Source organism: Tarenaya hassleriana, unplaced genomic scaffold, assembly GCF_000463585.1.
Source record: "Tarenaya hassleriana unplaced genomic scaffold, ASM46358v1 Cleome31, whole genome shotgun sequence".
Classification (NCBI taxonomy): Eukaryota; Viridiplantae; Streptophyta; class Magnoliopsida; order Brassicales; family Cleomaceae; genus Tarenaya; species Tarenaya hassleriana.
The window spans coordinates 936,459-960,151 of NW_010966274.1; the positions used below are offsets into that span (position 1 = coordinate 936,459).

The window sequence follows — 23,693 nt, forward strand, 5'->3', positions numbered from 1 at the left end:
GCTAAATTCATTTGAATATATATATATATAAGCATGTCCTTATCATTATTCATTGTTACCTTTATTTATTTATTTATTGCAATTTCGCGAGGAGGGAATGGGCATCGACATGTCCCCGAAAGAAATCATTAAAAGCAGTCACGTCTGCACACATTTTAATCATAGAATATATATATATATATATGAACTCTCGAACTAAATGAATATAAAACAGTCCAAAAAGAAATTTTTTTTTTTTCCTTTTACATTTCACAAACAAACACGTACGGTTTTTGATTAAACACCCACCATAACTTAAAAACTTAAAAACCATAAAACGACGCTATTATACGTTTCGTATATATCTTGATGGACCGAACAATCATATTTATAATAATCTTTCATGGCGCGAACTGTTCTTGTTGCTCTTCACCTCCGAACTCTTGCTCCTGCTCTTGCTCGTTCATCGTGTTCTTCTCCCACTTGGGGCTGTTGTACGGATCTTGGAAGCCGTTTTCTTCGTTGTTGTTTTGTCTGAAGGAATTATAGTTGTTTACTTGATAACTTGGCTTGTTCCTGTAATGTTTCTTGTACATGTCGCCGTGGTTCTTGTCGTCGTTAGGGTCGAAGAAATACTTACCCTTCTCCATGAACCTCGTGTCGCTCATGCCTTGCCTCTCCTCCTCCTCGTTGTTGTAACTGTTGTACCCTTTTGATCTCTCCCTCCCGAAAGCGTTCGAGTTGTAATAGTTTTCGTTGTTGTCGTTGTTGTTATTGTTGTAATATTCGTTGTCTTTAGAGTACTTATCGAGGTTGTAGGACTCATCATCGGCTTGGCTCAGGCTTGTTGGAGTGTTGGATGGCTCGTAGTTGACATTTTCCTCGTACTTGAACTCCTCATTGTTGTTGTTGTTGTTTTTGTTGTCGTATGTGGTCTCGTGACCGTACAGACCGTACCCGTTTTCGGATTCGGGGACAAAGCTAGGTTCTTGTTGCTCTTTCTTGGGGGGAAGTTCTACCGATGTCTTCTCATGAGTTGCCTCGACAGGGACAGAGCTAGGGTTCCTGTCTCTTTGGAACTTGTGAAAGAAGAAGCTCTCTCTTGCATGGATTTGTTGAGTGGAGAGAAGAAGAGTGGAGAGGATGACGGTGATGAAGAAGAAGAAGAAGCTTCTGTTGAAGGAAGCCATTGATGGCTCTTCGAGCTAAAGAGCAATGTGAAGGCTTTTGTGGGTTTGTGTGAGATAGTGGGAGTCTAAGTCTTTATAGAGGAAGTCCTTCCAGTTTTTTTTTTTAATTTTTTTTTTTTGGAATTCTAAGTTTTTTATTTTTATTTTTATTTTTATTTTTGTAAATCTCGTTAGGTGCAAATGGGGACTAGATTGGTGATAATGGTTGATTGTAGGGTCCTTTTGGCATGAGATGACTTTCAAAGAGGTAGCTCACCTTTTCCCCCCTTTGGAAATTAGTTAATGACTATTATTTGTAAGTGCTTAATTGACGAATGAAATCTTAATTAAAATTTAGTATTAAATTGCTAATTAGTGATTAATGTGACAAAAATCATGAATCTCGTTCTTCCCCACGATTATCTAATTTTCCAGTTAATATGTTGAACAACAAATAGGACGAGATTATTAGATACAAGGTTGGATGATTCAACTGCTTTAGGATGAGACAAAATTCTCGAGTCTTCACTTCAGTTGGTGCATTCACCTGGACTTTTTTCGGTCTTCCGAAAGATGTATTTGGATTAAAGATTCGGTGAACTTTCGAATTATAAAAAAAAATGGAATTATTAGATAACGATAACATTTCAATTGACATTATAAAAACTATGGTTTTGGTTTAACATTAATTATAAAAAATTTCAATGTGTGACCGGTGGACTATGGCACATTACATCTACATAGTTTTTATTTCAATAACTAGAACCATACTTTTAAGACATGGAAATACATCTTTTTTTTGTGTCAGTATTTCATGTTAAACAATATAAAGCCGGACCAAATATGTTTATTTATAAACATATAGTTTTTAATTAAACCCTAGAAGGAATCGACATTAAGTGTCATGATGCTATGTCCTTGAGTGAGTAGCCTCGTAAAGCATCTTTCCCCTCTCTCTCTCTCTCTCTCTCTCTCTCTCTCTCTCTCTCTCTCTCTCTCTCTCTCCTTTCCCAACCTTTCAAGCAAAACCCAAATCGATTATATGCAATGAGGGTACGAAATGCTGCGGTGATTTTATTCTCACTCGTTGTAATCATTTAGATCAATGCTTTGTCTGTACTCTTCGTTCATTTCGCATCCTTATTAGGCTAATTAACGACGTTTATTGTCTAATTAAATTCTTAACTACCGACTCCGATACGTTCAATATCACTAAGATCATAGAAGAAAATATGTATACCCTTTTTGGATCTAAACTAAAGTTTTTTTTTTATATATTTTTAATAACTCATTTACATTTTTTTACGATCCGAAATTTTACCGTTTCTTTAACTTAACTACATCTTTCAAATGATCGGAGAAGTTCATATGAATGATCCTCCTCAAATGGAGACTCTGCATCTAGATTTGGAAATAGTTTTATTCCCTTTTTTGACGGTTGAACCATTCAATTTTGGATATAACTCATTTATATCGATGTTAATTCGTATAGTAATATCACGTGTAAGATTAGTTTGTTAACTATTTTGCATGGATTCCAAAATTTCAACAACAAATATTGAAATTGTAGTCGAAAATAGTTAGAGTGCGACCAAGAGAAGGTCAAAGCATGACAAAGACAGAACTGCAGAAGATTTGTTAGGGGAGAGCCATAAAGAAGAGGTTGTTAGAGAGAGAAACACGTTTTTTTTTTGTAAAACCCTAGAGAGAGAGAGAGATTTATAAATTAAAATTCAAATTTCGATAGTTAATGGGTGAGAATAAAAGATAGAATTGCTCAAATGTATTAAATTTCGTTAGAAATAATTTGTATTATTTGGTTATGCATAGGAAATATATTTAGGAAGAATAGGATGTGCGTTTTCGTTTGTAATTCAAATAAAAATAAATTGTAACTAAAATTCATATAAGTAAATAAAAATTAAATTCTAAAGATTTTTTTGGGACAAACCTAAAAATAATCTTCAACTTTCACATTTACACAAAAAAAAACCTTCTACTTAAAATTACTTATAAAAAACCATCAACTATTAATTTGGAGCAAAAAAAAACCATAAACCATATAAATTGTTTAAAATCAATTTTTCACTTTAAATTTTTTATAAAAAATTATCAACTATCAATTTTAATAAAAACAATATCATCTATCTAAATTATATTTAAAATTGAGTATATTTTATTATTATAAATATTATATTTAAAATTTTATCATATATTAATATTTTAGAAGTTGTAAATTATGTATATTTTATTGGTTATAAATATAAGAGATAATATATATATATATATATATATATTCTAAAATAATAAAAAAAACATGATAATTTTTACATGTAATATTGTAAATTGAGTATATTTTATTTGCTATAGATTTTTATATTTAGAATTCAAATATTTTTTATAAATTCAAATCGTTGATGAATTTTTTTATTGAAATTATTATAGAAACCTATTTAAAAAATTAATTGTTATAAAAAGCCAAATTAATAGTTTGCAACCATTGAAATATTAAAATGTTACAATATGATAAATTTAAATTAATATTATTTTTTTATTGTGATTTTTAGGATTATATAATTTATATATGTTTTCTATATAAATTTAATAGATTTTTATAATAAATATAAAACATTATATGTTTTGAGTAATTTAGATAGATAATTAATGTTTTTATTAAAATTAATCATTGATGGTTTTTTATAACAAATTTAAAGTGAAAATTAGTTTGAAATAATTTATATAGTTGATGGTCTTTTTTACTCTAAATTAATAGTTGATGGTTTTTTATAATTAAGTTTAAATAGAAGGGGTTTTTGTGTAAATGTAATAGTTGGAGGTTTTTTTTAGGTTTGTCCCATTTTTTTGTTGTTGTTTCATTTTAAAAAAATATAAAAATATATAAATTTGATAAAAGTAGATGAATTCTTCTTTCAACATATGTATATTGATTCTGATATTTGGTAGATTACAACTATATGGTTTGTTGGAAATTCAATTTAATGATTTATTCGGTGAAATATCCGAAATGGTAAATCACAAATCAAGATTGCGACATCTACGTCCAAAAATAAATATCGAAATAAATTTCTAAATGAGAAAAAGATTGGCATGAACCATGTGCGACAACTACTTGCATGTACAATACAAATCATTTAAATGAAAAAGCCGATAAAGGGCAAAATGGGAATTTTAAATATTGAGGGTGGAAGTGGGAGTGGGGGCATCCACTAAAGAGGCAAACCATGTGACCCTATAAGATAAGTGAGTGCCCAAATTAAAATTTGAATATTTATTATCCTTTTATCCCTCGAAAATATTATTCCACAAATTCCACATTCATTTCTCATCTTATTACATAAATATTCAATTATTCGAGAAATCCCATCTTCTTTTGTTATATTTTTTTTATTAAAAAAGTCTTCAAATTTTTTATTTTGTAAGGATTGTATCGGTATATATCGTAATGATTGATAATTATTACAAATGATGTAAATTATCAAAAGTATGCGATGTTATTACAATTTTTTTTAAAAAATATTATGATATTTTGGTATGTTTAGCAAAAAATATCAAAACAAAAATGTGGAAATTGCGATTATATTTTTCATGTTTTGTTGAGATTACAGATGATTGCAATGAAATCAACCAATTTTTTTATATTTCGCAAGTCGCAAAGGTTTGCGGATAATTGCGTGATAACGCGAGTTGCGTTATGAATCTTGTGTAACGTATCATAAAATAATGATATAAAAATTTTATATTATATATATAAATTTGGATGGATTTCATGGAAAAAACGTATTAAATATGTAAACGGATGTATAAAATACTTTAGGAAATATAATGTTAGGTGTGTCATTTTATGCCATCAATCAAGCAAACCCTAGGATGTGATTTTCCCAATTTCAACGTTGGAATTTTATATTGGTTATTTTACTTTTGAAAAATTAAATATCAAATCTTTGATTTGCCATTTATTTTTATTGTTTAAATATTTCAAGTATGGGAGAGTAAGTACTTCTCCTTTTCGGACACATTAAAAGATATCAATAGCTTGGGAAGAAGAAAAAATAAACCAATAAAACAGGAAGTAACGGAATAATATATATCCAACCAAATTTAATTTAAAATCGATTGAATATAAAATAGTAAAAATGAATGAAATGAAAATATTTTTAAAAAAAATAGGAAAAATAGTCTAAAAAACACGAACTGTAGTTTCCATATAAAATCATGAACTTTATAAATCTTTTCATATTTCCATATATTTATTTTATTAACTTTGCAAAAAAAAAAATTAACTTCCATATCAATCATGAACTTATGAATTTTGCGAAAGTATTACAAGATTAATAAAATTAATGATTTTATATTAGAAGTTATAAGTTCATAATTTTATATGGTACTTTCTTAAAAGTTCTTGATTTTTTTAGGAGATTTTTCTTAAAAAAATAATTTTAGTTGGATCAAATTGATCCGTTATAAACATCAAATAATATCATTTTAAAAAAATTAAAAAATAGTCGAATTATAACTCCAAATTTATATTCTAAAAAAAGTATAAAAAAAGAGAAAGAATAAAAATAGGAAGTAGAAAAAGAAAAAGGGAAATAAATAGAAAGGAAGATTCGGTAATTAAGGTTTGACCCACCACAAGAGGAAAAATAAAAACAAAGGAGGATTTCAATTTCATTGGTCATTTGTCAATGTGTTTGTGTGAGTTTTATTGCGTGACTATCGGAATTGGACTCACACGTTTTGTCATTTCCTTTTTCATTTATATATATATATATATATATATATATAAAATACCATATTATAACTTTATCACCTGCAGAAAGAGGATTTATGGATATTAGTATGTTGGATTTTATATTGATATACACAAAATATGGATCAAAAAGTCCATACAAGTTTCTAAGCCCTTTTGGTTTTTGGGTAATTTATAAATTGAAACTGTCCACAAATACTTGAATAATACCAAAGATTTGTAGATTTTCGGATAGTTTTTTAAAATAAATAAAAATATAGGATGTCCAATATTTAAGTTTTAGAATTTTGAATCTGTGGTAAAATCAAAGTATTTTATACACTACATACGATAAAAAAAAATTGTTCACATAGATCATGGATGAGATCACAAAATGGAAATCATCCAATTTATATTCAAATTTTCAGATGAAAAATGACCTCTTATATCATATTTGTGTTTGTTTTTATTATTTATTTTTTTGTAAATATCACAAACGAAAACATGAATTTATTTATAAAAAAAATATTCTAATTTTACTTATAAAATATGGATTACCTATTTGATATATTTTATTTTTATTTTTTTAAATATATTTAATATTTTTATATTTTTTATTTGAATCGTGAACCAATTCGTGAATCGAAACGATCTAAACCGAATAATTTTTTTTTAACTCCTGGAAAACGGGTCGCAACCAAATTCGGACCGATCTAGATCAATTTAGACCGAACCGACGCATTTGACATCCCACGGTCCCATACTAAAATCACATATACCAACCCATACCCTAAATAGTACCATATATGAAAACTATCAGAAGATTAATATTTTTCCACTTATTTCGGTTTACTTTGTATTTCCGGTTCGATTTGTTTTCGGTTTAGACTTTGTTCATGGTTTAGCCTACAAATTGAACCGGAAATACAGATTCAATAGTAAACCGAAATAAACCGAGAATTTTCTAACAAAAAAAAACTAAAACCCAAAACATATAAACTCCAATAAAATCATCACAAAACCTCATTCACTTGCAAACTCCAATACCCACTCAGAATCTTGGGTTCATCTGTTGGATATCATATATATACCTTATTATATAATCTATACCCTAAATTTGACAAACATGTTTCAACATTTCTTGTCACAAAAACCCAATAATCAAAATAATCAATAATCAAAGAGGAAACCCATCAGAAATTGACCATTCAACCATCAAACCCAATCATCATTATCAATCAACATCATCAAAATCAAAGGAGGAAACCCATCAGAAATTGATCTCTCAATCATCAAGCTGAGGGGAGTGGATTCCAGAGCAAGAGAGAGAACAGGAGGAGATTAGGAACCAAAATGGGAACCAGAGGATTCACGTGATTCGCCAATCTGCCCCTCCTCAGCCGCTTCCTCACGTACTCTCTCCTCTCCTTCACTCCCCACTCCCCGGCGGCCGATTTCGCCGGCGGCGGCTGAGAATACGGGCATTTGCACCGCCACGAGGTCTCGATTCTGCCGAAACTAGATACCCTTTTGAGGAAAAGAGAGATTGACCAGCGGAGAAGGAGATGGGTCTCTGAGGATGAAGAGCAGAGAATCGGGGGGTAGTCCCATGAGAGGTAACACGGGATCTGGGTCGCGATGAAGAACTGAGATTGGAGCGATGGTTTCGTTGTTGGGCTCGTCAGGATGTGAGTTAGGGCTTGTAATCTCTGTTCCCATGTCGTGTCCTCCATCGTTTTCTCTGATCTGTGTTCTTCTGGATAAGGTTTCAGAGGACAGATCCATGAAGAGGGTCTTTCCGGTTTAACTTGTCCGACTTAAACCGGTTATAAGCGGTCCAAACCGGTTATGGGACCGGTTTTGTGTAACCAAAACCAGGAATGGATATTTTGGTATTCGTTTCGAATTCGGTACAATATTCAATCAGTTCGGTGTACCAATAGGGTATTATATTCGGTTTCGGTCCGATTTCGATTTTTATTAAAAATATCTATTTTACTAATATTTTTTTATTTTTAAAGTTTTAGAGAATAGATTAATGGAGAGGTTTATTTCGGTTTAATTGGTATGAGTTAAACCTCTTATAGTCGGTCCAAATCGGTTACGGAACCCGTTTTGTGTAACCAAAACCGGAAAGGTAATTAATGGTCATGCTCCATTGGCTCTAAATTTAATCAATAACCATTCACTTCTTTTATTCGGTTTGGATCGGTCCAAATGTTCGGTTATTAAACAAATTGGACATCCTAAAAAAGTTATTCACCCACCGAACCCTAAATAGTGTTTCTGAATTGAATCATCTCGTGTCACCTCGTTCGGTTCTCATTCTCATTTTCTGAATATATCTATTTTTCTCTTCGAATTACCCTCAAAATGTCGAACATTTCAGCGATTCGAAATTCAGATATCAATCAAGTATCGAACATTTCAGATATCGAAATTCAGATATCGACTGATAACGGGTTTAGGATCGGATTCTGAATCCTAAAATTGTAAGTAACATAGATATAACACACATCAATTTACTTTCATAAATGTGTATTACCATTGAAATTTCTCCCGATCCGTAAGATGAAACGAAAACATTAAAACCCATTATCTAAATCGATAGCAAAATAGATCAAAATCATTTAACTCATGAAGAAAACGCTCAAACAACAGCATAGTCTTGTCCTAAAATGTGTTCCAAAGGGCAAAGGGTTATCCAGCATTGAATCACGAACATGTCAAGACCGATTACTTGGGTAACACGTAAAGACTGCAGATCCCGGTTCGGTTCGCAAAGTTGTCGGAACTAAACCGAAAACGTTAGCACGATATGAATCGAATTCAGCGGATTGATTCCGAAAAGAATCTATCGAAGTTCTGATTCGGGCAGAACAGCATGATCAAGCCACGTGAACAATATGATGGAAATGATTTCGCATCTCAACCCCTCTTTTTCAAGCAGAGGGTTTCCTCAAGAACAGTCTGCATCACACAAATGCGAATCAAAACCTAAAACCATAACCACAAAACCCGGTTCAGGCATTGAAATTGAGATTGAACCGATGAATTCATTACCCAATTGAACGATATTGAGTTTACCCGAATCGAAATCATTGATCAGACTCGCACTAGCGATGATATATGATCAAGGCTCGCCTAGAAAATATGAATTTTAAAAAAAAAAAAATTATGTATTTTTGGTCGAAGTTTCAAATTTTGTATATTTATATTTAAGTTTTTTGAAATTTCGTGTTTTTTAAACGGTTTCCTTTTATTAATATGAACTAGGTTCCATTTTCTGAAAAATAACTCTCGTTCAAGTTAATTGGTTAATATAATATAGTGGAGAGTATTAATATATTATAATTGCTCATTAAAATTTTAAAAATCTTTATTACATTATTATGATATGTACTATATATTCCGAAAGAAATAAAAATAATGTGTTTGTATGTGAATATATTATGTACTAATAATCTAAAATTTGCTATTTTTATTTTGTTATTGTGGTACTAATTAATTTTGGTTTATTTTCAAATTCTCCCTTGAGTTCATACAGAATTGAAAACATGGATGCCAAAAAAAATTTCTCGTCTAATAAAAAGTTACACTACTTGGATCTTGTAATGGAATTATTTTGTTCAATTATTTCAAAATCATTATTTGTTATTATTATGATTTTAAATGATTCTTTTTGGTGGATTATTTTTATTTGAATAATGAAATTAAAGTTCTGCCATTTTTTAAAATTATATATATACATAGTGTTTATTAATATTCAAATTTTCAAGGGATATGTTAATTATAACATATTTAATTCGGATAATGAAACTAAATAATATCTAAAATAACAAGTATATGATGGATATATGGTTATCCATGAGAGTGGCTTTTCAACTTCTCTCTCTCTTTTTTTTTAATTTCAATTGCAAAACATGGTTACGAAGGTAGTGAGTGAGTCAATATGACGATGAAATAATTTTAATATAATATATAGTTTCTTTTTTCTAGATAACTATCATGTAAAATATATTCTGTTCGTATTTGGACCAGTGAAGCATCAGTGAAGATGTGACTGAATATTTTCATTATTATCTAACAGGGGAAATAGTTGCTATACTCTTTTACTGCTATTTGGATTTTTCATACTACCCTCTAAACAAAAAATTAAACAAAAAATACTATTTATTATGGCAAAAGACAATAAAATCTTCATATATTAATGAAAATACAAAAAACCCTATATTTCTTTCAATTTAAAAAATTCAAAAATAAAAAATAAAAATAAAGTTACGTAACTTTATTTTTATTTCTCTCTCTCTCCTAACTTTATTCTTCTTCCACTTTCTCTCTCTTCATAAATCTTTTTCTTCTCTCTCCTAACTCTCACGATTTTAGCTCTCTCACTCTCTTTCAAAACTTCTAATCTTTTACGTTTTGTGCAATCTTTTGCGTTTTGTCCTATTTTCTGTTTAAATCTCCGGTTAGATTCAAGATCCGAAGAAAAAATGAAAACCGTATGGAAATTGCAAGGTTAGACAAAAACATGGTAGGTTAAACTTCAATTTCTTTTAGATTTGTTGGATTTTGAAATTTGTTGTTGTTGAGTTAAAGTGTGGTTTCGAAATTTGACTGACAGAAATTTAGGGTTTTGGATTTTTCAAATTACATTTAACCACCAAAAATTGAAGAGATAGAAGAAGCAATGACGACATCGAAGAAATGACAAGTTAATGTTAATCTTCGTCACATTTTTCGAGCAAAAGTAGTAACTTTATGGAGATTACGGAGTTAGATGAACACAAGGTAGGTTAAAATTCAATTTATTTGTAAATTTGTTTGATTTTGAGATGTGTTCTTATTGGGTTGAAGTGTGGGTTGGGGATTTGAACGATAAAGCATTAGGGTTTTGGGTTTTTTTTTTAAATTTGGGAATTTCAAAATAGAATGTTGGTTTGCGGGTTTGGATCAAATCGAGTGAAATGGTTGAGTTTCGGTCAAATAAGACAGTCATATAGGTCACATCACTGTATTGGTCGTTGTTTGGATGTATAGATGACATGAGGATTCAAATGTTATGGTCTCACGATCACAGTCACAAAGGTCACAATGTCACAGGATCATATAGATATGCCTATATCACAATATACAATAGTCACGAGTCACATGGTCACATGGTCACAAGGTCACATGATCACATAGTCACATAGTCACATAGTCACAAGGTCACATGGTCACAATGTCACACGGTCACAGTTACAAAGGTCACATGATCACAGGATCATATAGGTACGCCTATATCACAATATACAATAGTCACGAGTCACATGGTCACATGGTTACATGATCACCTGGTCACAAGGTCACAAGATTCCGATTGACTATATTGCATATAGAAAGGGGTGAAGAAACACTTCTTTTTTATTTGGAAGGGTACGAGGGGAGTACAGATGGAATGGTTCAGTTTTGGATACGACATCTGAAAACGAACCTAGTCACATGGTCACATAGTTACACGGTCTCATAATCATATAGTTTTATAGTTATACAGTCACATGGTTATAGTGTCACACGATGATATCTAGAAAATATTATTGACATATATTATTTTATTTTGTAGCATATGGAAGAGACGATGTATGAACTCCACACCTGCATTATAAAGCATCACGTGACCTACATAGGATGCAACTATTTGACTTGTGATACTATGTTCATAGAGCTGATCGACGCATGAGTAGAATCGGAAGACATGACAACAAATATTTCAGAAGACGAAAGTGTAAATTTTTAATTTATTTCACTAAATTTACTTTGTTTATTTTGTCTTGAACCCTAACTATGATATATTTTTCTTTATTTGGTAGTAGACTAAATTATGAACTCTTGTATTTAGTTTTTTGTTTATTAGAAATCTGAATTTATTTATGTTTTATGTAAAATATGAGTCTAAATTATTGTATGAAAAATTTTAAACTTAAATTGATGGAGAAAAAAAATATAAGGTTAAAATAAAATTACGTTTTTTTCAATTGTGAAATGAGTTAAATTGTCAAAGTAGTCCCCACAAGAAATCTAGGTTGAATTGTCAAAGTGGTCCACACAATGGAATAAGAGAAAAATTATGGGTTGAAAATTTTGTAGGTAAAAATTTGGGGTTAAAAATTGGGAGGGAAAAAATATAGGGTTAAGAGGGAAATTATATAGGGTTGAATATTCAAAATATGCACCATATTAAAATTAAAAATGGAAATAATGATTGTGGACCTTACAAAACATAAAAATCTGGAGAAATCTGACTAGTTCTTCCTGTGGGTCCCACATCACATTTCAGTCACAATGGATCACAATGGTCACAACCGGTCACAATCTTCGATCCATGCGATTTTTGTCAATTTAATTACTCTACAATGTCACATATATTTCATAAGCCTATTCTCTATTGTTTCGAACATTAGAATATGGTTTTTGCGATTTTTGTGTTTTAGAGTTGTTATTCCAAATGTGTTTCTATATATTTCATAGTGTTTTATAAGTGTTTTTGACAAATTTGGAATATTTCTTCTACAAACCCCTTAAAATATTTTGAAAATTTCTCACATACACTATATATTTGATATATACACCCTGATAAACCACTCCGAAGTTTAAAAATTAAATTTTGGTCTATATTTATCAACACATTTCGGTAACGGATCACAGTCGGTCACAATGGTCACACAGTGTAAAATTGCACTTCGGTCACACGGTCACAATGGGTCACAACGTTGGCTCATGTGAGTCAATTTATTTAGTGTACAACACGAGTAAGATATATGCGAAAATACAAGGTTAAAAGTACAATATTAATTAATATGGTACAGACACAATATTATCCAAAATTTTTAACACATTATTGTACAAAAATATTACAAAATTATTATACAAAGGTCTTTGGATATTATTGTACAAATGATTTGTAACACGTTAGTATACAAATATACCACACAATTATTATATAAATTCTGGTTATTTTTTTCACTCTAAATTAGTTGTTCTCTCCTCATAATATACATCATCTTGTTTTCCACTACGTTCAACAATACTTTAATGAGCAAAATTATAGGTTGTGACCGAAATATACTACAAACCAATGAACTACAGAAATAACAACAACTAGAAGAAAAAAACCACAAAAGCATCAATGTGCATGGAAAAAAAATCGAGATTTCCACACTAGCTTACATATTTTTAGTTTTTTCATTGATTTTTCTTTGATTTCGTCTGATTTTTGCAAATATTTAGGACAAAATATCAAGATAAATATGAGAGAGAAAATATAGAAGAGAGAGAAAGCTCAATCGAAAATAATGGCGGACGGAGAGAGAAACGTGCAAAAAATGGGAGGAGAGAGAAACTTTAGAAAAAAGGGAAAATTTTATTTATTATTATTTTTAATTAAAAAATTAAAAATGGGAGGAGAGATAAACTTTAGAAAAAGGGAAAATTTTGTTTTTTATTTTTTTAATTTAAAAATTATATCTTAAGGATATTTTGGTAATATATCATTGAAGAGAGTAGATTGGAAGTTGAATTTTTTTTTAAAAAAAAGAAGAGGATGGCAGCAGAAATGCTTATAGTGCATTAAGGATAATTTAGAAGTTGTCCCCTAACAATCCTGCCACTTTATTTCTATCAACTAAAGTTATAATTTTTTTTTATTTGGGCAATCTTTAAAAGTTATATTATTATTTTAATATGATATTCTTCATTTATAATTTATATTATGGTAAATGACTTTATATTAGAGGTGAGCAACCGAACCGTACCGAATAAAAAAATATGGTATTTTTTCTGATCCGAACTGTTCAAAATTCTTGAAGGGTATTAATTTTAGAAAAAAAAAATTTAGAACCGAAATTTAAAAATCTCGAAAAATCGATTGTTTTTAAAAAAATCTATTTTTTTAATAAAAACCGGAATCGAACTGAATACAATATAATAACCGATTGATATCTATTTTTGTAAAATTAAAATAATCGAATTATCAGAATTTGAACGGAATACTGAATCATTCATCACATCAAACATATATGCAAAAGAGATGTCTCAAAAGACGAGAAAGCCAAGATTCTAAGATTCGATATTAAGAATAAAAAATTCAGTTTAAATATTACAAAAGTTCATATTTGTTTCCTAAGAAAATAATGTGAGGGAAGTGGGAGAAGGTGAGATTAGGACAGAAATTAAAAATAAAATCAAATTAATTAGTTAATTAATTGAGTAAGATTAAGGGAATAATGATGACTGTAAGGTGTGAAACTGGCCCAAATGGGTTGGAACAACGACTTTCTTCTAGATGTTTTTTTTGCTCTCCACAATATTTTTATTCTCAAGTTGAATATTTTTATACGCGAAAATCGTATATAAATACCTGAATTTTTATAAAACTTTTATATAAATATATGAACTACAAAAATCCCATATAAATATCTAAAATTTTTTAAATTTTCATATAAATATCCATTTTTTTTAAAAAAATCTCTCAAATAAAATCAAAATCTATTAACGACGTTTAATTTATAACGGAATCTGTCAAAAATTGATGATTTAATGTTTGGACATGTTAAACGCTGTTAACGGATATTATTTTATTTGGTAAATTTTCAAAAGTTTGGGTATTTTTGCAAAAATTTTGAAAAGTTTAGATGTTTAAATGAAAGTTTTATAGTTTAGATATTTATGTGAGAATTTTATAAAAATTTAGGTATTTATATAAGATTTTCTTTTTTTTCGATAGATTACCATAAAAAAACTAAGATATCCAAGTATTTTAATTTTTAACTGGCCCAAATAAATTATTTATTTCAAAAAAAATAATTGTTTCAAAGAAAATAATGTGAGAAACTGGCCCAAATAAATTATTTATTGAAACAAATTATTCGGTGAAAAACTAATAAACGCCTTTCATCGTATTAGGTTTTAATTCTTAGTTAAATTATCAACAAAGAGTATTAAAAGGGGAATAATATTACGATTTATAAACTTGTCGAAGGAAGTTGGTTATTTTATTAAAATAAGGGTGTGTTTATATATGAAAATATCCAGTTATTTTTACGAAATTTTCTGAAATTAAGATATCAATCAAATAAAATATTATATTTAAACAAAACGTAAAAAAATAGAAATAAACTGTTGAAAATTTTAATATAGTCGATATTTTTGCTGTACAATTTTTGAACTTCCCTGCTCTGAGAAAATTAAAAGAAAATGGGAGTTTCACGTTTTTACTAACTTCGAGGTAAAACAGTAAAAGTAAAATTTTATATTACATTCTGTTTTTTTGCTGTAAAAGTGTGAATGTTTGGACAGGAGACCAAAATCTGCCTTTGAAGAGTTGCGCGTGTCATTTAATTTATTTTCTCATAAATTCTCTTTCGATTTATTTAGAATTTAGAAGTTGATTTCGAATATGTAACTTTTAGATATGTTTTTTTTTTTTGTAACGGCGGGAACCCAACCACAGGTGTTCAGGTGCAGTGATAAACCCTCTGGTTCCACGTAATAGCCTGCAAACCACGTAGAACAGGTAAACCAACCAAAGAATAACAGACTCGCTGGAGAGTGGAATCGAACCCAACTTTTAGATATGTTAATTTTGATACTTCAAATGTGAAGGTTATTTATATGAAAATCATATAAATTTTTATCAAAACTTTTAATTTAATATAACATTTTTACAAATAATATATAGAAAATATAATTTGGAGCATCTAGTACCCGCAACTAGATCAATAGAAAAACTATATACAATATATATTATTTTAAAAAAAATAATACATCATAATGTAAAAGGAGTTACATGTATTGCATTTAAATATATATTTTATTTATAGAGAAACACATTGGGACAAAAATCATTTGTTTCGTACCTTACCCAAATGAATTTGACCGAAATCTCTCTCTTTTTTTTAAAAATCTAATTTGACCGAAATCTTTATAACAACTAAATTTAAATCATCACATCGATTCTTAATCCATATTATCCGTATAATTCTAAAAGAAAATACGGGGAAGATATAATTTAACCTATTTGGATTATTTTCTAATAGTTTTTTTTTTTCTAAAAAAAATGCATTTTTATAAAAAAGAAAGAAAGAAAGAAATGCATTACACATTAGGACTCTTCAACATCTCATCATAATATGAGAAAAATAAATAAATAAATAAGACAATATAAATAAATAAAGTAATTTTGTTATGGTTAAATTAGATATGTCATTATAAAAATAAATTCTATATACTATTTTGATTTCAACTCATACATTTCTTCAACTATTACCATGTCACAAGAATCACAGTCTTATCATATAGTGGTCAAATTGGTCATAACGTTAAATTTATGGTGATCACACTAATTCACCATATTCATCCCTTATATATTATACTAAAAATTTGATAAAACTATTATAAATTTAATTTTGTGACCAATATGACCACATATGATCGCAATATAATTTTGATCACATGGTTAGAGTTAGAAAATGATATAATTTGAAATCAAAATAGCATACGCATGATATTTTTGTTATAATGTCAGTTGGTGATAGTATAATTAGGTTAATTATCAAATTAATACACAGAAGTCAAAGATGATGCGAATGCATTTATGCATTAATGTATCAAATCGAAAAGCTTCATAACCATACATAGTTACATTAAGGTTTGATCAATGTTTTTAATCATCTAGTGTATAGACATTTCAATTTGACTATTAAAATGTTGGTTTCCATGATAACAAAAACAAAACAAAAATTATTTATTGAAGACGACAACACTTTTCAAGTACTGTCATAAATTTTGTTATTTTGTAATTAAAAAACATGTACCATCTAACCGACAAATTTACTATATAGGTTTTATTATTTTGGCCCACGATATTAATATTTTCCAACCAACTCCAACTCATATGAACTTTTCGACTAGAAAAGAAATCTCTCAATGTTCCAAATTAGAGAATCATATTTTAAAATTCAGATCTATCTTAGAGTGATTTGTTATTTATTTATGTTTAATTTAATATATTTATTAAATTTTATACTAGATTCATTTTGTTCCTTATTTTTTTATTATATTTTTTGATAAAAAATATTTATTTTTAAACATTATATTGTGTTTAATTTTTTAAAATTATTTTATTTTATATTCTATCATTTATTTTTTAAACTATTCACATCAAATCAAATTTTGAATTATCTTTCATATATATAATATTTGATTTAAGATTTTTTTCAATCTAATTTTTAAAATTTTAATAAAGAAAAATTCTATAAACATTATGTGGTTTATTTCAAGATGTCAAATAAATATTCTAGTTTCTAAATTGCTAACTAAATATTTTGATTTGATCAATTTAGCCAAATAGATACCAAAGTGATGATATCATTAAAATGGCATAATTTGTACCAAATTGATGGTACAAATTGGTACAAATTGACCGATATTTATTTTTCAATTTAAAATTGAAGTACATTTATATGACATATTTAAATAAATACAGTATTTTTATAGAATTTCTTTTAATAATTATTGATGATATGTAATGAAATTTTATATTAAAATTTTGAATTTTTCATGGATTGAGATTAAATTTGATTTAAAAATATTAAATTTATTTTTTTCAAAATTTTCGATTAATTAATAAAAATACAAATCCTAGCGGTAACAATTATAGAATTTTCGGATACGAAGTTAAATAGTAAAAGTCAAAGTGTTTTGCGCGTGACACAACGCTCACGCAAATCGGGCTCACGCACAACGAGACGACAAAAGCAATAACAAGATGTTTTGTTGTTTTGAAAATAGATAAGGAGATTGCATGCCGTTTTGTCATCAGCCCCGATGATGATGAGACGGACGACGCGATGTTTCGAACTTTGGCCTTTTTGTCATCTGTCTCCAGAAGCCTTTTTGCGCCATTTTCCCGTGAAAATTCTGAATTTCCGGAAGAAAAATAATTATAACCAAAAACGTGACGAATATGAAATTATTGTGCTCGAAAAAGCATCATGCAGGTTTATATTTTAATAATTTAAATAAAGTTTATTCATTTCCCATAAAAAAAAAGTAGTTATGTTTTTATTGCATTTATTTCATAACCTATCTTTTCAAGGGTATATTTATGTTTGTAATTGTATGCTTTTTGAACTGTGCTGTATTTTTGGTTCAATTTCTTTTCTATTATATATATATATATTAAGTTAAATTCATTCTACCCTTGTATTCAAATTTTATTTAGATTACACTTTTATCATAAATATTTATTTTCTAAAATAATTTCAGCCTTCGGCATACTATTAATTTTGAATATTAAATAGCTATGCCAAATATTAAATTGTATTTATATCTTATAATTTGGTGGTGGACCCAAAAAAAATAGAAAGGATGAATAATTCATGAGATGGGCAAATGGTACCATTTCTAGTAATTACTGCATGGAAGAGGAATTACTGAGGTAACATATGGCATATTACCCCACATCTTAAGCATGGGGTTAAAAAACTAATTAAATTTATGCATTTTCAATAATAATAATAATAATAATGATGATTGAATAATCAGTATTCTTCATGACAATACCAACAAATCTCATAAATCACATTTATTATTATTGCATTAGTGGTTGGAAGTATGGTATCATTTATTTTATATCAGAAAACACTAACTCTTCATTTAATGTATACGGAAATTTTCAGTTGTAATTTTGATTCTGGAATCAGTTCAGTTGTTAATTACATTATCATACTTATTAATTGTTGTCTTTAAGATTTAATTTTGATTTAATAAGCATTGTAACTGTTATTATATTAGATTTTTTGGTCCAATTTTATTGAAATTCGATTCATATTAAAATATGTTATTATAAAAATTATTTCTTTAAATATATAGCTCTTATATTGGGTTGGATTTTAAATTTTAATATGAAATTGATTAATTTAATTTAGAAAATTATAAATTTCAAAATGTTTGATTTTGAATAGAAATAAATATTATTCGATTAGTATGTACAATTTAATCGTATACCTTATACTAGGGCTGGGCGTTTCGGTTCGGTTCTTCGGAACCGGACCGAATCGAACCGTTAAAACGGTATTTTTCTCGACTCGAAACCGCTGTTATTTTCCGAACGGTACCATTTTTAGAGAACCGAATTTTACTGGAACCGAACTGAACCGAACCGAATTTTAAAAATCCCGAAAAACCGAATATTTTTAAAGAAAATCTATCATTTATTTAATAAAATCCAGAACCGAACCGAACCGATACCGAAATCGAACCGAACCGAATACAATAAATAACCCGATTGATACCTATTTTTGTAAAAACCGAAAGAACCGAACCGATTTATTCCGTCCCGAACCCGAATCGTTTTCCGAAACGTCCACCCCTACCTTATACAATATATCTATTTTAGAGTTAGTAATAAACATAATTATCTATTTTTCAATAATAAAACATAATTGTATCTCATTTTGTGATTAAAAATATTGGTAATAGATTAATGATAGATTCGAATATTCGAAAAGTACTAAATTGGACAAATTAGCAAGACTGTAATTAAATGGATATGGTTATTGATTAAGAAAACTTTGATTAGATATTAATAACTAATTCTTTAAGAGTCTGAGTTTCCTAAGCCATTTTGCAGATATAATATTTAATTTAAAAAATTAGTGTTTATATTAAATATATTAAAATTGGATAAATACATAAATTTAATTATATTAAATATAATATAATAAAGTTAATAGAAAAAAGACGTTTTATAAAATAATATATTTCAATTCTTTTTTCTTATATTTTTTTCAATTGAGATTCGTTTTTTCTAATATGAGAATATATAGTTGAATAACTAATTAAAATCACAAATTTATATAAAAATAAAGTAATAAAACTTTTAATAATTATACATAAAAATGATATTTTTAATTTTAATTATTTAATAATATGAATATTGTATAGTATTGAGCATATTTATTCCAAAACGAATTATAAAATTACAAAAAAAAAAAACTAAAATGATATTTTGCCTTTCACAGTTCCAATAATTTCTCCGTAAAAAGAAAACAAAATCTAGTCTGTCTCAGCCTAAACACACTCTCTTCTCTCTCTCTCTCTCTCTCTCTCTCTCTCTCTCCGCCACAGTCCGCCGCCGCCGGAGAGTGGCCATTCTTGTGGAAAAGAACATGAATTTTCTCCTTCTCTTCTTCCTTTTCCCTGTCGCCATCTCTCTCAACCAAGAGGGTCTCATTCTCCAGAAGGTGAAGCTCTCTCTCCACGACCCAGACTCTTCTCTCTCCTCCTGGAACCCTAACGATGCCTCTCCTTGTCGGTGGTCTGGAATCTCCTGCGGCGGCGATGGCGGTTCCGCCGTCACCTCCGTCGACCTCTCCAGCTCCAACCTCGCCGGACCTTTCCCTTCCGACATTTGCCGTCTCCCGACACTCTCGTTCCTGTCCTTGTTCAACAACTCCATAGCTTCGACTCTTCCTGTCGATGTCGCGGCGTGTCGGAGCCTCGAGCATCTCGATCTCTCCCAGAATCTCCTCACCGGTGGCCTTCCGGTCACGCTCGCTGACCTTCCCAACTTGAGGTACCTTGATTTGACTGGGAACAACTTCTCCGGCGACATACCGGCGAGTTTCGGTGGGTTTCAGAAGCTCGAGGTTCTATCTCTGGTGTACAATCTGTTGGACGGGACGATTCCGCCGTTTCTCGGAAACATCAGCTCGCTGAAGATGCTGAACCTGTCGTACAACCCATTTAATCCTGGTCGGATCCCGCCGGAACTCGGGAACCTGACGAATCTCGAGGTTCTGTGGCTCACTGAGTGTAATCTGGTCGGCAAGATCCCCGACTCGCTCGGTCGACTCGGTCATCTCATTGATTTGGACCTCGCGCTGAACAACCTGGAGGGTCCTATCCCGAGTTCGCTCGCCGGGTTGACTCGTGTCGTCCAGATTGAGCTCTACAACAACTCGCTGACCGGAAATATCCCGCCGGAGCTCGGGAATCTGAAGTCGCTGAGACTCCTGGACGCGTCGATGAACCGTTTGACTGGGTCAATACCTGACGAGCTTTGCCGGGTTCCATTGGAGAGCTTGAATCTCTACGAGAACGATCTTGATGGTGAGCTCCCATCGAGCATAGCACTTTCTCCGAACTTGTACGAGCTCAGGATCTTTGGTAACCGCCTCACCGGCGATTTACCCAGAGACCTCGGCAAAAATTCGCCGTTGAAGTGGCTTGACGTGTCGGAAAATGGGTTTACCGGCGAGTTACCGGCGAGTCTCTGCGAGAATGGTGAGTTAGAGGAGTTACTGATGATACATAACTCGTTCTCCGGACGAATACCAAACGGTCTTGGCGATTGCCGGAGCTTGTCCCGTGTCCGGTTAGGACACAACCGGTTCTCGGGTCCAGTCCCTTCCGGATTATGGGGATTGCCTCATGTTTACTTGCTTGAGCTCGTCAACAACTCGTTTTCCGGCGAGATCGCCAAGACTGTCACAGGTGCATCTAATCTCTCCCTGTTGATTATATCGAACAATGAGTTCAATGGCTCGTTGCCGGAGGAAATCGGGTTCTTGGGCAAACTTAATCAGTTGTTGGCCGGCGACAACAAGTTCAGTGGCTCGTTGCCTGGTTCCATGGTGAAACTTGGAGAATTGAGTATTCTTGATCTTCATGGAAACCAGTTTTCAGGGGAGTTACCGCGTGGAATCAAGTCCTGGAAGATGCTGAACGAGTTGAACTTAGCCAGCAACAAATTTTCCGGCAGAATCCCAGTTGAGATCGGGAGTTTATCTGTCCTGAACTATCTCGATCTCTCTGATAATCTGTTTTCTGGTGAAATCCCACTCTCCTTACAGAGTTTGAAGCTAAACCGGCTGAATTTGTCGAATAACCGGTTATCGGGTGAGGTTCCTCCTCTGTTGGCAAAAGAAATGTATAAGAACAGCTTCCTGGGAAATCCCGGCTTGTGCAGCGATTTGGAGGGATTGTGTGGCAGCAAGAAGGAAGCAAAGAACAAAGGCTATCTATGGCTTCTCCGGTCAATTTTCATACTTGCAGCCCTTGTGTTTCTCGTCGGAATTGTTTGGTTCTACTTCAAGTACAAAACTTTCAAGGAATCAAGATCCGTGGAGAAATCGAAATGGACGTTAATGTCGTTCCACAAACTGGGTTTCAGAGAAAACGAGATTCTCGAAAGCTTGGCCGAAGACAATCTGATCGGAGCTGGATCTTCCGGTAAAGTGTACAAGGTTGTCCTTAGCAGTGGCGAGGTTGTTGCTGTCAAGAGATTGTGGACAAGATCCATAAAGGAAACTGAAAGTTGTGATCCAGAGAAAGGCCAAAACCCTCAACCCCGAGATGATGCCTTTGAAACCGAGGTCAAGACATTGGGTAAGATCAGACATAAGAACATCGTCAAGCTCTGGTGCTGCTGTTCCACGAGAGATTGCAAGCTCTTGGTCTACGAGTACATGCCCAATGGAAGCTTGGGCGATTTGCTGCACAGCAGTAAAGGAGGATTGTTGGGTTGGCAGACAAGGTACAAGATTATCTTGGATGCAGCCGAGGGGCTGTCTTATCTTCACCATGATTGCGTTCCTCCGATTGTTCATAGAGACGTTAAGTCCAACAACATTTTGATCGATGGAGATTACGGGGCAAGAGTCGCAGATTTCGGCGTGGCCAAAGTCGTTGACTTGACCGGGAAGGCACCCAAATCCATGTCGATCATCGCTGGCTCGTGCGGTTATATCGCACCAGGTTAGTCGTCAGTCCATGATTCATTCATCTGTGTCTGGTTATTACTGGTAAAAAAAATGTTATCTTGCTGCAGGATTCGTCAATAATTGAACATGATCCACATTTTTATCACCCAGATAGTAAATAATAACAAAGTTTTCAGATTTAGTTGAGGGTACTTAAATTGGCATTCACTCCCATTATTGTCTGGACCACAGCAATGGCTCCCCACATGTTCTGTCTCCATTAATACGCCAGCCTTGAAATTTGAATTGTCCCTACATAACCGATCTTCTTCAATCTTATTGCAGAATATGCTTACACGCTCCGGGTGAACGAGAAGAGCGACATATTCAGTTTCGGGGTTGTGATCTTAGAGATAGTAACTAGGAAACGTCCGATGGATCCCGAGCTGGGGGAGAAGGATCTGGTCAAGTGGGTATGCACCACATTGGACCAAAAGGGCATAGATCACGTCATAGACCCGAAACTCGAGCCTTGTTTCAAGGAAGATATAAGCAAAGCCCTGAACATCGGACTCCTCTGCACGAGCCCCTTACCGATCAACCGACCCTCCATGAGAAGGGTCGTGAAAATGCTGCAAGAAATAAGCGGCGAGACCCATCTCAGGGTGTCGGAAAAGGACGGGAAATTGACCCCTTACTACTACGAAGACGCCTCGGATATCTGAAAACCGGATACTCTATTCGATTCCTTGTATAAATATATGAAATCGAAACGGAGGAATCGGGTTTTTTCAGGGAGAAAAAGGAAGAAACTTTACCGCAAGAAAAAGCTCTCCAGATATTTTTGGCTGGTAAAGTTTGTGACTTTGGGGAGGAGATTTATGATGATGAAACCCAGTTGGGGTTTTGCTCTTTTGCTTTTAGGGTTTTCTGAATTTTAGGAGAGGAGAGTGTCCTTTGTAAAGTGTGGGTACCAAATCGTCAATGTGTCCCTTTTGCTTTCTAGCAAAAAAAAAAAAAAAGGCTTCAATGCCTTTGCCCTGTCTT

General features: G+C 31.5%; 3 protein-coding genes across 3 annotated transcripts; 1 reads left to right on the forward strand and 2 right to left on the reverse strand.

The window, feature by feature from the left end:
• Nucleotides 1-204: 204 nt before the first annotated feature.
• LOC104820566 (protein E6) lies at nt 205-1,226 on the reverse strand. The gene has a single exon (XM_010551051.1). It carries the CDS (start codon nt 1,167-1,169, stop codon nt 381-383), a length of 789 nt encoding a protein of 262 aa, XP_010549353.1. The 5' UTR covers nt 1,170-1,226; the 3' UTR covers nt 205-380.
• A 5,830-nt stretch (nt 1,227-7,056) lies between these two features.
• Nucleotides 7,057-7,846, reverse strand: LOC104820567. Its single transcript, XM_010551052.2, has one exon. It carries the CDS (start codon nt 7,629-7,631, stop codon nt 7,191-7,193), a length of 441 nt encoding a protein of 146 aa, XP_010549354.1. The 5' UTR covers nt 7,632-7,846; the 3' UTR covers nt 7,057-7,190.
• Nucleotides 7,847-20,012: 12,166 nt separating this feature from the next.
• Nucleotides 20,013-23,690, forward strand: LOC104820568 (receptor-like protein kinase HSL1). Its single transcript, XM_010551053.2, has 2 exons — nt 20,013-22,701; nt 22,992-23,690. The coding sequence occupies exons 1-2, from the start codon at nt 20,112-20,114 to the stop codon at nt 23,369-23,371; spliced, it is 2,970 nt and encodes a 989-aa protein (XP_010549355.1). The 5' UTR covers nt 20,013-20,111; the 3' UTR covers nt 23,372-23,690.
• Nucleotides 23,691-23,693: the final 3 nt, after the last annotated feature.

Coding starts and splice junctions, on each gene's coding strand:
- LOC104820566 (XM_010551051.1), bottom strand. CDS start 1,169: ATGGCTTCCTTCAACAGAAGCTTCTTCTTCTTCTTCATCACCGTCATC.
- LOC104820567 (XM_010551052.2), bottom strand. CDS start 7,631: ATGGAGGACACGACATGGGAACAGAGATTACAAGCCCTAACTCACATC.
- LOC104820568 (XM_010551053.2), top strand. CDS start 20,112: ATGAATTTTCTCCTTCTCTTCTTCCTTTTCCCTGTCGCCATCTCTCTC. Junction 22,702..22,991: donor GTGCGGTTATATCGCACCAG/GTTAGTCGTCAG, acceptor ATCTTATTGCAG/AATATGCTTACACGCTCCGG.